The following is a 17199-nucleotide window of genomic DNA, read 5'->3' as shown; positions in this document are numbered from 1 at the left end:
TAGTTGTTTTTCTTAATTCTATCAACTAATACTAAGATTTCTATAAGTGGATGGGCAATCTTAAAGGAACTTCAAAAGGTAAGAACTGGGTTTAAAGCTTAAAAACAACTATCCTATATCATACATGCACAACAGATTTAACAACAGTTAACTAAGAGAGTAAATCTTCATGTGAACTGGTGATATTTCTGATGACCACATTTAACAAGTCTTTTAGATGGGAGAACATGAGGAAAATTATAAGATGTTTTCTTAATCAAAAGTTTAAAATGATTAATTATAGGTATAAAAATTTAATGTATGCTTAAACCAAAGTGTTTACAAAAAGAAGATAAATCACTATTAATTTAAATTTTAAATGAATTTCAAGCCATATAAGTAGTTTTTCCATACTTACTGGAAGAACAAGACCTCTTAGTGTAATTTCTCCAGTCATGGCTACATCTGAACGTACCAACCGCCCACTAAAAAGTGAGGCGAGACAGGTTACTATGGTAACACCAGCAGATGGTCCATCTTTTGTGACAGCTCCAGCTGGGAAGTGCAGATGGATGTCTGTGTTGTCAAGAAGATCAAAACTTCCAAAAGCTTTAAAAAGGAAAAAACGATTTTAATGCAGAAACATTGAACCTGTTTTCTTTTTCTCCTAAAAAAGAAAATCAGACAAAAATGAATGTTTTGGGTAAATGAATCCTTCAAAATATTAATGAATAGTACAATTAGAGTGAAGGTCTGGAAGAATAGATTTATTCTATTCTAAGTAAGTTTCAAAACAAAGCAAAATAAAACAGACCTTTTGAATTAATTTCTAGTTCAGTCCTAAAAATAGGTACTAGGATCCCTATAGGGGTTCAGAAACATAGTTCTGTACTTCACTGAACGGTGGAAGTGATAATTTAAAGCTCATCTTAATCTTTGTCATAGAATTGTGAGATGCCTCCTGGATCATGATTTGAAGGTGGTTCTTCCTTCACAGCTGTATCCCAAGTATTGCAAGCCACATACCATTAGTCAGATGGTATTTCTTTGCATTGCTGCGGAGCCAGCTAATAGCAAGATGGGCAGACTCCTTCATGACATCCCCTAGTTGGCCAGTCAGTGTTAACTGACCTTCACCGTCCATTCGACTTGCCTCCACAAACATGATTTTCCCACCTAAGGGAGTCCAAGCCAAACCTATTGCCACTCCTGGTTGATTCAAACGCTCAGATACCTTGAAAGAAAGAAGAAAACAATCAGTTATGCCAAGAAGTGCCAAGTTATTTTCAGACTAACAAAATCGTGCTATCCTGCAGGGGTCTGCTTTTACCATAGAAGACTTAAGTTATATATATCAATATACTTATTACCCAGCATGATTCTGAGTCATACTTACCACTTACTTTCTGGCTTTCTGCCAGAAGAAATACCTAAACTTCCTCTTTGGCATTTATCAGAAGTAATTTGACCTTAAAATATGTGTGAATAACTTTGCTTTTTAAGAATCAGATCTAGTTATATGTATTCTAATTTTCAAGAAGCCCAGCAGTCTTCTCTATTGAAGTTTCTTTATTAGGCTGTATACACATGCACACACACACACACACACACACACACACACTCCAGAACCTAACTTCACTGTAGGTAATGATGAATCTGAGGAAATAGAAACTCTCTTATTAACACATACTTAGGAAGTATTTGCTACAGGGGTCAAGTATGAAGGTCTATATTACCCCTACATTTTATTTCTCTAACACTTACCTTTACTTTCTCTCTTATTGCTGTAGAGATACTGTAAAATACCCATTAGTGATATCTTGAGTTCGTTCTTACTGACTGGAGTTCACTGTGCTGCCTGGCTGCCATTTTAAAATGAATGTGCTGCTCACCCACGTGATAGGCTATATAGGTTAACACACTGAAGTTAAGGAAACACAAAGCAACAGCTAAAAGACAGCAATATTAACTTATACCGTATCTCTTGAACTTGTGAATTTCTTATCCTATGGAAGTCATTCATGGGAGAGGAACCGAGCACAGTATGTCCACCAAGCACTATTCAATAGGAGATTTTTCTACTGACAAATAACTTTCTCACCAAGGAACAGTAATGTCTGTAGTGTGGGTTTCTAGTTAGAAGGATGGATTGCTGCTGCTTATTCCTTTTCCAATGGGCTTGGACAGTGAAAGTCTTCTTTTTAAAGTTTACTCTAGCTGGGTACAGTGGTGCATGCCTATAATCTCAGTGGCTGGGAGGCTGAGGCAGAGAATTCAAGTTCAAGGCTAGCCTGAGCAACTGATCAAGAACCTGTTTCAAAATTTAAAAACAAAAAGGGTGAAGGACTGGGGATGTGGCTCAGTGGGTAGGCACCCCTGGGTTCAGTTCCTGGTTTTAAAAAAAATTAATTTGCATTAACTTCACAGGATAGGTTAGAGCATCAGCTGAACTGGTGCTAGACTACAGATCTCAGTTCCCTCTGACTTTGGCACTTGCAATGTTCTAGATTTATGTCGAGGGGAGAGGAGAGAGGAGAGAGAAAAGGCATGTGCAACTGATTTTTTATGCAAAAAATCAGTACTATTTAAAGTGGTCACTAAGTTTTTTTTTTATCCCCCTTAATATAAAATAAATTTTCTACACCTGAATGACATCTAATTTGGCTCCTTTCTAGGGTGGGGTTAAACAGTCCTGAAGAAAAATTCTCAATATACTAAATCATGTTTAATATATCACAAAAAGTCATTTGATGAACAAGAAAAATCATTTTCTTAGAGCTGAATCCTCAACTTATTTGTCAAACAATACTGAAAGGATCCCCAAAGAAGCAGTGGTGCGATTCTCCTTGATCATAATGTTGATTCAAGAAACCAAGCGGGGTGTGTGTGGGGGGAGTAGGATGGTATTTTTATGTAAAGCCTTGACCCAGTGTTTAAGAATATAATTGTATTTAGATCTTGTTATTGCTCCAGTACATAGGAATTGTGTAGAGTGTTAAAGCAACTGTATATGTTTAAATTGTGTGTGTTGAAGATTAGGAAAAAAGATAATGGTTATTTTTCCTTAATGAAATAACTTTCTTCTCTCCACCAAATTTTTTCTGAAGTTAATGGCATTTGGGTCAAGGTTTTTATTAAAAGCTACATTTTATAACACTGGCACCCCCCTCCCCCCAAAAAAGTAGTTCTAAGCTTGAAAAAAAAGAAACCAAGCCCGTTTTCCCACACTCATCATCTGCTGGAGCGTCTTGGTTTCTTTGGGCAGAAGTGATTGAGAGGCTTTTAACTGGAAAAGGGTGGTGTAGATAAGTGCCTATGGCTAAACCAAAAGTATGCAGGCTCACTATCACTATTGTGACTTGGTAGTGAGTGTTCTGATAGATGAGACTAATGACAAATCTGTGGAACTTAATATCAACGGGTTCTACCAAACCTGGAAACTGTGATCAAGGCCAACAGGAGTTACTTAAAGAGGAAAGAACATTTAATTCTTAGACTTGAAGTCATATTTTTGAGGGCAGGTGCTCTCACAATGAAACCAGTGCCAGGTTCCACATGTTTCTCCCTCAGAAATGATGGCGTACAGACACATATTCTTGTGAGTGCAGGCCATTTTACCCCTCTACAGGAAACGAGTTGTGCTCTCTAGCATTCCCTACAGGGGGGCTCAACACAGTCATTATAAAACAGTGTTCATGTACCAGTCCTTTCCTATCAGCTTGTATTCCCATTACTGGTTTGTGGAGTCATGAGTTATATTAACCAAGACAGACTGGGGCTTGAAGTTTAGGATGCTTTTTCCGTAGATACCATGGAACCTTAGTATCTCAGTATTTCTGTTTCTCAATATTCTACCACTACTAGCAATAAGTAAATATGAAGACCAGGGAGGCATTTAAAATATTTAAAGAAAACCTAATTAATAATAGGATGGGTCTTATAAGGTTGCATTCTTAGTATGACATCAGTGTTTAAGGAGAATTTGTGTATCAATTTTATACTTCCCTTTCCTTTTGATTGGCTAAAAATAGTGATATTTGATTGAAACAACATTTTTTTTTTATGTTCCTTCCAGGGCTGTAGCAATAGTAGCTACCTACCTGATAATCTTTTTGGAGTCTTCGTATTGAGACCACAAGCCTTGGATTTATGAATATTGATTTTTCTAGTTGTGGATTTGTTTTCGTAGCATTAAGGATTATATTTTATTTTTCCAGTGCAAGGAACTGAACCCAGGGTCTCATGTATGCTAGGCAAGCACTCTACCATTGAGCTACACCCTAGCCCTGCCACAGTCATTTCTTAAAGCTGAATTGTATAGCCCCAGTCTGCCCTGACTCTTAACATTGCTAACAGCTACTTTAAGATCCTTTCACTAGTCCAGTTGCACGTGCCTGTAATCTTAGGAGGCTGGGTCAGGAGGACTGCAAATGCAAAGCCAGCATGGAAGTCTTAGCAAGACCCCATCTCAAAATAAAAAAAAAATAAAAGGGGCTGAGGATGTACCTCAGTGTAGATTACACCTGGGTTCAGTCCCTAGAACCCCATCCCCCCAAAAGGTACTTTAGGGCCTTTTCTTGGCACAGCTGCTGCTTTATGGGGTGCTGGGCCAGACTGGGTCTGTAGCATCAGTGCAGTCGTTTTAATTTTTTTATTTTCATGTGGTGCTGAGAATCGAACCCAGTGCCTCACATGTGCGAGACAGGTGCTCTGCCACTGAGCCACAACCCCAGCCCCACAGTGCAGTCTTTAACAAGGCAACTGCAGCATGTTTAGCTAGAGTAGGATGGAGAAGTCATTTACTCTCATGATTCTTTGGGGGCATTTAGTTAGTGCCCATTCATTTCTTTGACCATTTCTAGCAGCTGATTTTGTTTGCTTAAAAGATGAGCATGATGATGGAATTCCTGGAACTCACCTTTGGATGCGCCCTATTCAGGATGGTTTTAAAATCTGCATGTCTATCCTCTTCCTTTTATTGCCTGTTAAGGGTAATAACCTTTAGATAAGGGTTTTCATACACTATGGTCAGCAGCAGATACTTCATACACCACCTTGTATGAAGTTTCATACAAGGTGGGGGGACTATCTAAAAACATAAAAGGAGACAGGGACAATCAAATGACATGAATCCTGTCCCTAACCAGTTGTACTCGCGGTCCTTCATCACTTTGGGGGTGCCCCCTCCTAAAAGCAGCCTGATTTTCTTTGGTGATCTACTCTTTTCATGTAATCTCCATGAGGCAGAAACACAGGCTCTTGTCTCCCATTTGAGAAAGTACAAGGGCACAGTGAGGGAATAGGCACATGGCCCGAAACCAGAAGGCCCCTCCTAGGATCTGGGGTGTGCTTTGAGCTAGGCCTGCACTGGGAGAGCTGGGGTGGCTTGGACCTAGTCTAGGCTGCTTCAGGACACTTGTGCTCATGCCTTCTCTTCCCTGTTCTTTCTGCTGCAGCACAGGGAGACTTTTACTTTATGGTTATTTTTAAAAGTGGGTTTAACTCATCTTCTTTCTATAGGAAATGTTATGGTATTTGAAAAGGTGACCTATGATACAGTTCCTAAATTTGAAATCTAGACTAAGTTCCTAGAACCTATTTTTCAACTCATTTAGAGAATTCTAAAGGGATGTAACTCATTAATAAAGTGTGCCTTCTCACCTTTCTTCACTGCCAATTTGCTAGGTCAGTAACATTTTTGGTACTAATATATTTTTATAGTCACATCTTCAATGAAAGTAAAAACAATAATGGATTATTAAAGGTTATTAAATGTGGACACAAAATTAGGAGTATAAAAAGTTGTTTTATCTTTTATTTATTTATTTTTTAGGGAGCATGATAGTTGTAGGAACTAGTTGGTTCATTTTTTTTACTTGGTACTATAGTGGGTGTTTTATAGCCCTTAACTCACCAAATCCTACTAGCTCTCTAATAATACATGTACAATGACCCCACGAATCAGAGACATCAGATTTGAGGAGGTTGGGTTTATCATTAAGTAAGCAGCCCCCTTACCTCTTTCAGACCATATTCTTCCTCCTTCCTATTAAAACCTGTTTACACCAGCTGGCTTTCCCTCTTCCTTCTCTCCCCACTACCTTCTACACTCAAAGACACTCTTCCTTTCCTTACCATCCTAACTCCTGCTGTCATCCTGGTATTTTGGTACACACACAATATCTGGCTTCTCGGTTCTTTTTTTTTAATATTTATTTTTTAGTTCTCGGCGGACACAACATCTTTGTTGGTATGGGGTGCTGAGGATCGAACCCGGGCCGCACGCATGCCAGGCGAGCGCGCTACCACTTGAGCCACATCCCCAGCCCTTCTCAGTTCTTTTTTTAACATCACCTGAACCCATCTGTTCTTTTCTAGGTCCTTGTCACTAACAGAAAACATATTACCTCTGAACCTGCATTTTAAGTCCCCCTCCTGCCTGCCCATCACACTCTCATCCTTCTGGCTGGCCTATACTCTCGCCATGGCCTCGGCCACTTTCTGCCTGCACACCAGCTCTCCAAGCTTCACTGCTGTCCTTGTGCAGCCAGCAGACTTTCCCCCTCTATCACTACAGTCTTTTCCTTGTATATAACTTGCCACTTTCTTTATAATACCCTGCAAAGGGTATCCCTTCTCCTATGGCAAGTCACATCTTCCACTTGTGCTTTGGGTCCCATCGTCTCATATCATCAAAGCATCAGTCCTGTCTGTTGGATTATTCTTATCAGCAAATATGCTAAACGTCCCCCCTTTGAGCTCCCAATTCCCTTTTAGCCACCTAATTTCACTGTAATCATTCACAGCTGAATTTCTCAAAATCTGCCTACGTACTAATTCTATTTCCTTCCCTCCCATTCTTTCTACAGCACACTCTAAAAATCTATCAACCCCATCATTCATTGTGAAATCACTCTTTCAAAAAACCTCCAACCTCCATACTGTCAACTTCAACATACATTTTTCTGATCACCTTTTCTGGGTTTGTTTTGGAACCAGGGATTGAACCCAGGGTGCTTAACCACTGAGCAACATCCTTTTTTATATTTTAGAAACAGAGTCTCACTGAGTTGCTTGGGGCCTCACTAAGTTGCTGAGACTGGCTTTGAACTTGCAATCCTCCTGCCTCAGCCTCCAGAGCTGCTGGGATTACAGGCATGCACCATCCGGCTTCTTTTATCTCTCAAAAAACAAGTAAATATCACTTGACTTCCCTTCTTGAAATATTCTCTTTTGTTTTCATGGCAGCACAACATCCTATTGTCCTCTTTTGTGATTGCATGTTCTGTCCTTTCTTTTTATGTCTTTTGTGATGGCTCTTCTAAATAATTCCTAAATAATGGTGTTCAGCAGGGCATGTTCCTAGGCTACCTGCTCTATTCTATGTACACTTTTTCCTTAGGTAATCTCAATATTTCTGGGGCTTTAAATATCCTCAGTTTTTTGGACAACTCTATAATTTATATCTTCCTCCAAATAGTAGATCTGCATGTTTAAATGCCCACAGATACTTCATAGATATTTCAGATTTAACATGTTCAACAGAGCTGTTTGCTTTGCAACACACACCACTTGCCCCCATCTTCCCCATCCAGGAAAATGGCACTATCACAAATACCCCATCCTTCTAGCCAGACCCATGTAAGTTCTTTTTGAAAATTTTCCTTCATTCCTCATATATTCCTTCAGCAAGTCTACCTTTACCATTGTCAAGTCTACCTCTAACGATGTATCTTGGAGATGTCCAGTGCAGTTACTCCCTATCTCAGTATACCCTGTTTGTTTTCTTTATAGCATCAATCTCAATTTGTAATTATTTATTTATTTTCCTCCTAAACTTATAGAAAGGTAGAGAACATATCCTGCCTATTCACCACCGTACAAATTAGGTTCTTAATATGTATTTAAAGAATGAATGAAACTCTTTCTAGAAGAAACAACAGACCTTAAATTTTTGCCTTTCATGGAGAACACAGGCATTCAAACTAGAAAGATACCTTACAATATCTTAGAAATATTTTAACATGTATTCCAGTATTCCAGTATAATCTCTCTCTTCAGATTTTTTATCTAGAAAAGCACGAAGAAGAGAGACAAGCCTGGCCATTGGGAATTCTTTGCAAAGAGCAGAGGACCTGTTCTGTGTGTCTGTGCTGTTTCTCTAATATAACCAACAGCCAAATTTTGGAGCTAGGCAGGCCTGGAAGCCTCTCAATTCTGGTATAAATTGTGTTTTCTGGCAAGTTATTTAAATGCTCTAAGCCTTGTTGCTTTATTTATTATTGGAAAGACACCATAAATGAAGATTCTTTGTAGAGGGCCTTTCACCAGGCCTGATACACAACAGATACACCAATAGGAATGGCCAAGAGGTGGAGCCCAGCCTCTCCCCTTCCAAAACTGTGTGCTACGAATATACTGCAAATAAAAAACTGATGTAGAGCAGATGCCTTTTTTTTTTTTTAAACTGCCATACATCATTGCCACTGTCTTTTAGCAGGCAAGGGCAGGAGTTACCTTTGTCTGACAGGGTATCAAAGAAGAGTAGGAAAAATATTGAACTTGGAGTCTCCACATCTGATTTTGAATGCTGATTCTACTGATCATGCCTTCTGTAAATTTACGTAATTCACTTAATGTCTTTGAGATTATTTTTCTGTGTATAAAAGGGAAGATTTCTAGTCTTAGTGGTGGCCCTCATGAATAATAAAGAAATGTTCCATAAATCTTAATTTTACAGATTTAAAAACTGAAGCAGGGCCTGGGGTTATAGCTCAGTGGTAGAGTGCTTGCCTGGCATGCACAAGGCCCTGGGTTCAATTCCCAGTAGTGCAAACAAACAAAAGCTTAGGCAGAGTATGGTTAAATAACTTGGGGCTAATTGTCATCAGATAACTGTAGGTAGAGACAGAAACCCCAGATTACAGGGCGAAAAAAACGAACAAAATGTTCCAAACTCTCAGTCACCAGATGTTTGATTCTAAAATTCCATTTATAAAAGGCAAAATGACTATTAAGAGTCTTCCTTTTGATTCATATTGGTTAGAAGAATTCATGTGTAATAGCTCAGATGCTACAAGGAAAATAAAATCGTTTTTTCCAATGACATCAAAGAGAGTTACTAAGCAATATTTATAAAATATCTCATTTCTGTTCTCTTGGCTCTTTCTTTGCCAAAACTCTGGGAATGTCAGCAATGCTTCCAAAACTAACATCAGCAGAAATGGCTGGGAGAAAAGGGTTTATGCAACACAAACATGTATCAATTTTTTTGTTTTTATTTATAGCTCTAAATTCTTAAAGAACTGCTGGGATATACTTTTTCTGGAAAGCCTAGAGGAAAAAAGTCAACCAGACCTGTAGGAATCAGAACCCATTTGGTCATCACTCAAAATCACTGATTCTCTCAGGCCAAGAAGGAAGGTTTTTTTTCTTTCAAAATTCAAATCCATGACATCTTAAGGATTCAAAGCACCCAAATAATTCCTCTGATTCTATAGTTCAAGTCTGGATTTACTGTCAAGAGTAAACGAGTTCTATTTTTGTAACAGAGTTTTGTAGAAAGGCTCATTAGCTCTAATGACCAGTTCAGTGTTTAAATAGCTAAACAAGATAGGTTTGAGACAATTTCTCCTCTCCTCAGTTTTAAGAACTTAGGGAAAACTAGAGCCACTGGAATGATTTCAAACATTAGATAAAGAGATTTTTCTTATGCATATATAAGATTCATTTTCCGTAAATCTTCCTCTTAAACTGACAAAAGAAGGAATAATAAAGCTGAATTCAATAGTATAATACAAACTTTTTCTAGTTATTGACTTACAAAAGCTCATCTAAGTGCCCTATAAAGTATTTAATAATGCCCTCAATGGTCATTTTCTCTCTTTTTAAAAAATGTATACTTTATTTTTTACTGATGACAGAATTTTTATTTGCAAAATAAAAGTGTTAACAAACAATAAAATAAATCTGTTACTGTGTCCTATATGATAAATGAGAGAATGAACAATTACAACAAAAACATTCCAACAATCTTCTGAGCCCGATGGCAGTACTATTCAACTTGTTTTCCAAAAATATTCCATGATCAAACTTATCAAACTTATCATTTTCTAAAACCTCTTTTCATCAACTGCTTCAATTAAGTTCTGAAGATCAGGCCTTCTTCCATCAGGTAAAGTTAGGGGAGAAAGATGGAAATAGTGTCACACCTGTGCTCAGGTTTAACCTAAGGATGGCCTCAAACTTATGATCTTCCTTCCACAGTCTCCTGAGTTGCTGGGACTGCAGGTGAGCCTAACCTACGAGATTATTAACAATGAAACAATTGGTTCCATCTGGTTTGCACAGGCAGCAGCGTGAAGCTAAAGCTGTACTTATGTTTTCAGATATTTTGCATGAGATTGATTTCCTATCTCCTCTCCCAATCCCTTCATAGCACAAGAAATCCTTATGTAAAGTGCATACACTGGGAATATAATTCTTGTAGGGAGGAAAGTCAAAGAAATTTAAGACACTATTCATATAATGGAGCTGGATAACAGAAATATGAGGGTGGGTTTCTAAAATCTGGCCAGGGTCACATATTCACATCAAGTACTGAAACCTGATACCAAACAGAAAACATGTTATGATCTAAGACAAAACTCTGCCTCTGGAAACACCCAATTTATTTTCTCCTTGACCTATTAACAACAACCACAGTAAATTGGTGAGTACCAACTAAGAAATGAAAATGGTCACCTCCATTTCATACATCGGGGGCCCAAGGATGTCTTTCAGAGCATGGAAATCAATCAAAATTGGCATTTCAGGTGGTAGGGCCAAGTCAGTAGTGTCACTTATAGATTCTGGTTTTGTATCTTCTAAGATGTGTTCTCTGCAACCTAAAAGAGAAATTTTTATTTATAAGTTCTAAGAGATTTGCTGGTTTCAAAATTTATTAGTAAATATCTAACAGAAGCACAGTGGATTTCAACAGTTCAGTCCTTTTTATGCATTTATTAAAGTATAAAAATTCACTTTGTATAAAGCAGGTGGAAGAATTAGTCCTTCAAGACCCCCTGGTATAGGCAATTGCCTTCTTTGTTTATTTTGGCTTGTTTATTGTCTGTCTCTGTTATTACAGTGTAAGGTTGAGGAGGGCTGCAACCTCTTTTGTCTTCTTAACCATTCCATTCTTACATCAAGAACAATGTCTGGCAATGTTCAACTAATGGCCTTTACAGACCTGATACTGAAGAGTCAAATGCAATAGATTACTTTGTACAATTCTCTGTTAGATCAACACAACTCAACTTTATGACCAACTTTCAATTCCCTCTCCAGAGGAGTTTGATCAGGTGTCCCATTTTCTAATGGGCAACATGAACTTGGAAATGATAGAACTCATATAAGTAATGAACCTTTTGTAAACAAATAGCTCAACTCTAAAAAGGTTATCATTTGCCAATAAATAAATATAATGGTGAGAGAATATGAAGCCTGGTTTGAAATCCCTGTAATAATGGGCTACTTCTTTTGTGCCACCTTTGTGGCTGATAACTTATTAAAGTATTGACTTGGTTTGGGACTAGATACATTTAATAGTCACACTTCACAATGGATTTAACAGGCCTCCTCTATCAGTCTTTGTAATTCCAGTTTGAGAAAAAAGAATATTATAAACCTGTGGTCAGAAACCTAAAAAGAGGAATAAAAGTTCAAAATATGTACAAAATGTTGGGCACTATTGTAGCTCACCGCTAATCTTGTGTTTCTTTTTCTTTTAGATTTGCCATAATTATTCTTATAATACCTCATAAAATACTTCGTATAAAATTCTTTTTTTAAAAAATATATATTTTTAGTTGTCAATGGACCTTCATTATGTGGTGCTGAGAATTGAACCCAGTGCTTCACCCTTGCTAGGCAAGCACTCTACCACTTTTGTTACCTCTTTACATATACTCCCTTCTGAAAGTGATAACTATTATGTATTAACAAGCAATATATAATAATTACATTGTTACCTGACATTATATGTCTCTATTTTAGTTCTGCTATGATTCCTTCATTCCTTTTTTCTTCTCCTTTCTGATATCTCATGAAGTTATAATAAATTTTTTCCCACTAATTTCTTTCTTTCCAAAGTGATTACTGAATATAGTTAACTGTAGCAAGCCCTAATTTTAGACTCTAATGCTAACTGCAGACATCCTGGAGTAATCATAAATACCTTGAGGTGACATCTGCTGATTTACTGACTATTCTCCTGGGCTTTGCTGGGCTCTTCTTTAAGATGGAATCAGAAGTGATACAGAAAGAAAACAACAATTCATATTCTCACTACTTTATGGCTATCTGACAGAACAAATGATGCTATGCAAAGTGTCAAACCTCTCACTACCTGTCTCGGTGGGACTGTTCTGAAAGTTAAGAAAATCCTTTGTGGACTGTAAAGTGCAATACACCTATTGTATCAGAGGTGCTGAGTCTTGAATTACATGTACTCTCAGAATCACACCTGCAAGGTTTGGCCCAATCATATTCTAGGAAATCTTCCTGATCTTTCTAACTTCTTTTATGTCACTCATTTATTTCACAAAATCTATAATTATTGGATTTCTTAGTAGCTTGTGAAATGATAGATTTTCTGCCTGTTGTTCTGCTTGCAACACATTTATTCCGAGCAATTCCAATGACCCAGGTTAGGAAAAAAAACCTCCAGTGATCAGTTTAACTACATGTAGATTTCAAAGCTGAAGAGAAAGCAGGTGTCTTTGCTTAATTAAAATTAATGCACAGAAAGAAAAGCACTACCTGTCTCAGGTTACTATACTCCAAAGATGCAAGGAAGTGGTACTTTGAAATTTCAGCCAGTACAGGGAGGCTGCAAGTTTCTCCAGTGTGCGGCGCTTTGTGAGCTTTTCTGAGATCAAATTACTGTTGCCAGCCTGTATTTCACTATCACAGGAGGAAGTAAGGCTGGATGGGTGAAAGCCTATCCACAATTATATAACCAATGCTTTAGGACATCCAATTCTTTTCAAAGTGTGGTATTGAATTCAGTGCTTTGAGACTGAGCAGGCCGGGGTGGGGACAGCTATTTCTAATAAAACTAGACTAGACCTTATAATATAAAGGATTATAATTCAGGCACAGCAGCTGTACTGTAAAATATTCAACAAACTCAGAACTAATCTGCACTTTAAATTGACATTTTCCATATTAGAACATAAGCCTAGAGAACTAAAGCGCCAGTCAAGAAGATGGTGCCAGCTAACTGGGTGACAGGATCGCACTGCCAGGTGCAATGGTACACACCTGGAATCCCAGTGACTCAGGAGGCTGAGGCAGGAGGATCCCAAGTTCAAGACTAGCCTTAGCAACTTAGTGAGGCCCTTAACCAACTCAGTAAGACCCTGTCTCAAAATAAATAAAAAGGGCTGGGGAGGTGGCTTAGTGGTAAAGTGCCCCTGGCTTCAATTCTCAATATCAAATAAATAAATAAAATTTAAAAAATCCACTGTACCTTGTGTAATACAACAAGAGAGCAAGGAAATGCTGAATTTTCACAGAATACATGCTTGATTCCTCATTAAAGTAAAGAACAAATAAAATACCATCCTATATATGCCATTTGGGGAATGAGGCCCAGTTACAATTAAACCTTCCCAGTCTCATGCACAGTTTTTCAAGCACTCCGTTCTAGATCCATGTTTTCCCTGTCAGAAGATATCAGCACCAAGACGAGACAGGCCTTATCCAAGACTGTTACACTCAAGCAGGATAAACTCTTTCAGGGAAGGTAAAAACAACAGCAACAAAAATTTCAACCTGCTGGCATAATATGGAAGCCCCCACCCCCAAATCCTTCCTACTGGAATTATGTAGTTTCTTCTTTATGTACCCTTCTGTTGGACTAAATAGTGGTTTAAAAAATGGTCAATATGCATATTAAAATGATTGTTTCTCTAAGAAGCAAAGAAGTTATAAAAGCCAGATGTCATTTTCCTGGTTATTAAAATAAAACAGCTAGTAAAGAAGTTTAAGAAATAACAAAGGTCAACATTAAAGAAAGAGAAGAAATATTTTCAGTGTTGCTTATGATTTAATTTCTCAGAAAAGTAATTTGGCAATATATTGAACATTTCAAATGTTCAAAATCTCAGCCTCTGTTTTTTTTTTTGTAGCAATCTAGTCTTAAGAACATACAAAAAAGTACAGATAACAGTTTATATATAAAGTTACAGTAGCATTCTTCATAGTAGCAAGAATCAGACTCACTATAATAAATGGTGGAAACATGGTTAGGTGACCATGGAACATGCACATCCATCTGATAAAATACTACACAGCCACTAACACTGGTTCCCAAGTGTTTTTAAGTAATGTAAAAAGATTTTTTTTTTGAAACGTTAACCTAGAGAAAGGAGATGGCATACAATTTCACACAGCCTGATTTTTATACAATATACCAAGTGATATGGTCCAAAATGTTAACAAAAGTTACTCCACGTGTTATGAGGTTAACAATACATGAAACAGTAGTTTTCAAACCTGGCTCTGGCTTCCTAATTGGCCTTGCGCAAAGTCACTTTACCTCTTTGCATCTGTTTTCTAATTGGCAAAATCAGAATAATTACAGTATCCTCAGAGAGTTTTGGGGAGAAGATAATAATGAGAGGTACTGAGTTACACTATTAGCTCCCTTTTAGAATAATAATTATTATAGATTTCTAAGACTCCTTCCTTTCTTCCTTGGATTAAACCCAGGGGCACTTAACATCCCCAGCCCTTTTTTACATTTTATTTAATAGAGGCAGGGTCTCACTGAGTTGCTTAGGCCCTTGCTAATTTGCTGAGGCTGGCTTTGAACTCACAATCCTACTGCTTCAACTTCCTGAGCTTCTGGGATTACAGGTGTGCACCACCTCGCCTGGCAAGACCCACATATTTTTACTCGATAAATCTTTCATTTCAAGAAAACAAAGTGCTCTCCACAACCAATTTCAACACAGGAATAGATAGGGTTCTGACCACAATCAAACAACTATTGGGAATATATAAATTCAAAATATGCTTTTAAAAAAACTCAAGACTCAGCCCTATGCTATCCTATGTATTACTATTATATTTACTGTAAATGCTACCTATTAAAATTCACTTTATAAATAACTTAGAAGCATATTCTTAAAATAATAAAGTGCTCTTTAATAAAAGGCTATTAAATAGAGGTTGAAAAGAAAGGTCATGGAAGAGTAAAATGAGTACAACAAGCTAGCTCAACCTCACCCTACTTAAACTACTTTTTTTGTGGTGCTCGGGATCGAACCCAGGGTTTTGTGCATTGGAGGCAAGCACTCTACCAACTGAGCTATATCCCCAGCCCTCAACTACTTTTATTTTAAATAAAATTGGTGAGAAAGTGTGAAGGAGCTAAAGTATTTTTAGCTAATTTACTCTCCTCAAGGATATCTCCATGCTCTTCTTTCATAGATATTATCAGTCTTTTTGAGTCTAATTCAGCACACAGCCAAGATGGTCAGAGCAAAACAGAGGAGTCTGACCACTTGAGGCAGCAGAGAAGCAAATGGTAGCTGGGGCAAACCAGGAGCTTGGACTGCGGTGATGTCTGCTGGGGCAGTAAGGGGGAGTGACAGAGACCCATGGGTGTGTTCCCAGTCTGGCTGAGCCATACTCTGGAGCTGATGTCACCACAGCTATTGTGAAGGGAAATTCTATAGCTACAAACTCCTCAGAAGGAAGGATTAGGTTTTTCCTAAGCTGCTGTCACTGGGGAAACTCAAATGTTCTTCTCCACCCAGGTTTTTTCCTTTGCCACAAGAACATGTTTTCTGTGAAAGCAGGATTAAACCCAGGGGCACTTAACATTCCCAGCCCCTTTTTACACTTTATTTAATAGAGGAAGGGTCTCGCTAAGTTGCTTAGAGCCTTGCTAATTTGCTTCAGAATCACTGTGGGAAGGAGGGAAAAAGGGAGATACTCCAAGAGGAGTAAAGAGAAAGAATATTGGGATGTAAAACCTCAGGAAACTCCAGTAGCTTTTTTTTTTTTTTTAACTCCTTGTCTTTTTAAATAAATCCTGCAGCAAAATGGTGTCTCTTGCAGATGATCCAACCAGTGGAAAGTAACAGGAAGGCCTAATACCAACAATTCCCCAGAATGCGAAGGAAACTCAATTTAATTACAGATATCCCTGGGATATCAATAATCTTTATTCAAGACAGGAAATCTTAGTTATCACTTCTTATTCCTTCTATTCTGCTTATCCTTTCAAGCCCAGTTCCATGAGTTCAAAAGATAAATTCTGTGGTACAGAAGTATAACAGGAATTCCTTCTTCCACATTTGGGTGTTCACTTTTACAAAAAAGCAGGTTTTTAATGTTTGTGAATTAGGGGTGGAGGATAGAAGGAAGGGGTGTACAGAGCATTGTTAAGTCAGCAATAAAACAAGGTCCACAGGGGACTCCTCCACAGAAATGACTATTACTGTTTCTGCCATACTAATATAATGTCCCTAGGAAGACAGTTCCTTGAGAATGCCTAGGTTATATTCTGGAGCTTAGGAAATTCAGGAAGCACAGGCTAGAACCATGAGACATAAAAATTTAAAAGATGGGTAGAAACTCAAAGATCTGGTCCAATCCTCTATTTTATAACAAAGGAAAAAGACCCAGGGAGATTAAATAAATTGCCTGTAGTGGACAGCAATCACAGATGTTATTGAGACTCCGGACTCTCAGCTAGAGACACTTTTTATCCCTATAGTCCAGTCCAGAAAAGCCACCTATGGCTCAGGAGTTCCTTGACAAGACAAAGGAAACTGGTGGTAAATTTGGAGATTAGATTATTTGAACCAGGTTCAGTGGGGCATTCCCATAGTCCCAGCTACTGGGGAGGCCAAGGGTGGAGCGTTATTTGAGCCCATTGAGTTCAAGTCATCTGGGCAACATAGAAACTCTGTTGAGAGAGAAAGAGGGAGGAAGGGAAGGAGGGAGGGAGGGAGAACAAAAGAGAAAGAGAGAGGTAGGTAGGTATTTTTTTCCTTACTCTAAATAATTCATATAAATAACATAACTGGTATGAACTGGTATGAACAGACAGACTCCCTTCTAGGACTGTTGTCAGGGAAAACTATAAAAGACTTTCGAAATGAACAAAAATAGACTACTGGGTGTTGAGTCTAGTGTACCCTTCTGGGTTGTCTGTGTCTG

At 38.0% G+C, this 17199-nt stretch overlaps 1 protein-coding gene and 1 non-coding gene across 2 annotated transcripts in view; one reads left to right on the top strand and one right to left on the bottom strand.

The window, feature by feature from the left end:
• Lonp2 (lon peptidase 2, peroxisomal) overlaps positions 1-17199 on the bottom strand; it is a 117620-nt gene that overhangs the window by 4346 nt on the left and 96075 nt on the right. Inside the window, exons 12-14 of the mRNA XM_077792922.1 lie at positions 10723-10865; positions 1006-1213; positions 398-588 (exon numbers count right to left, since the gene is read on the bottom strand). Coding sequence (XP_077649048.1) covers positions 398-588; positions 1006-1213; positions 10723-10865 — 542 coding nt within the window. The remainder of the gene's footprint in view (positions 1-397; positions 589-1005; positions 1214-10722; positions 10866-17199) is intronic.
• Positions 8742-8814, top strand: Trnaa-ggc (transfer RNA alanine (anticodon GGC)). Its single transcript has one exon. It is a non-coding gene; the product is annotated as a tRNA-Ala (tRNA).

Source organism: Urocitellus parryii, chromosome 15, assembly GCF_045843805.1.
Source record: "Urocitellus parryii isolate mUroPar1 chromosome 15, mUroPar1.hap1, whole genome shotgun sequence".
Classification (NCBI taxonomy): Eukaryota; Metazoa; Chordata; class Mammalia; order Rodentia; family Sciuridae; genus Urocitellus; species Urocitellus parryii.
The sequence above is the reverse complement of the archived record's forward strand: the minus strand, read 5'-3'. Positions and strand labels throughout refer to the sequence as shown.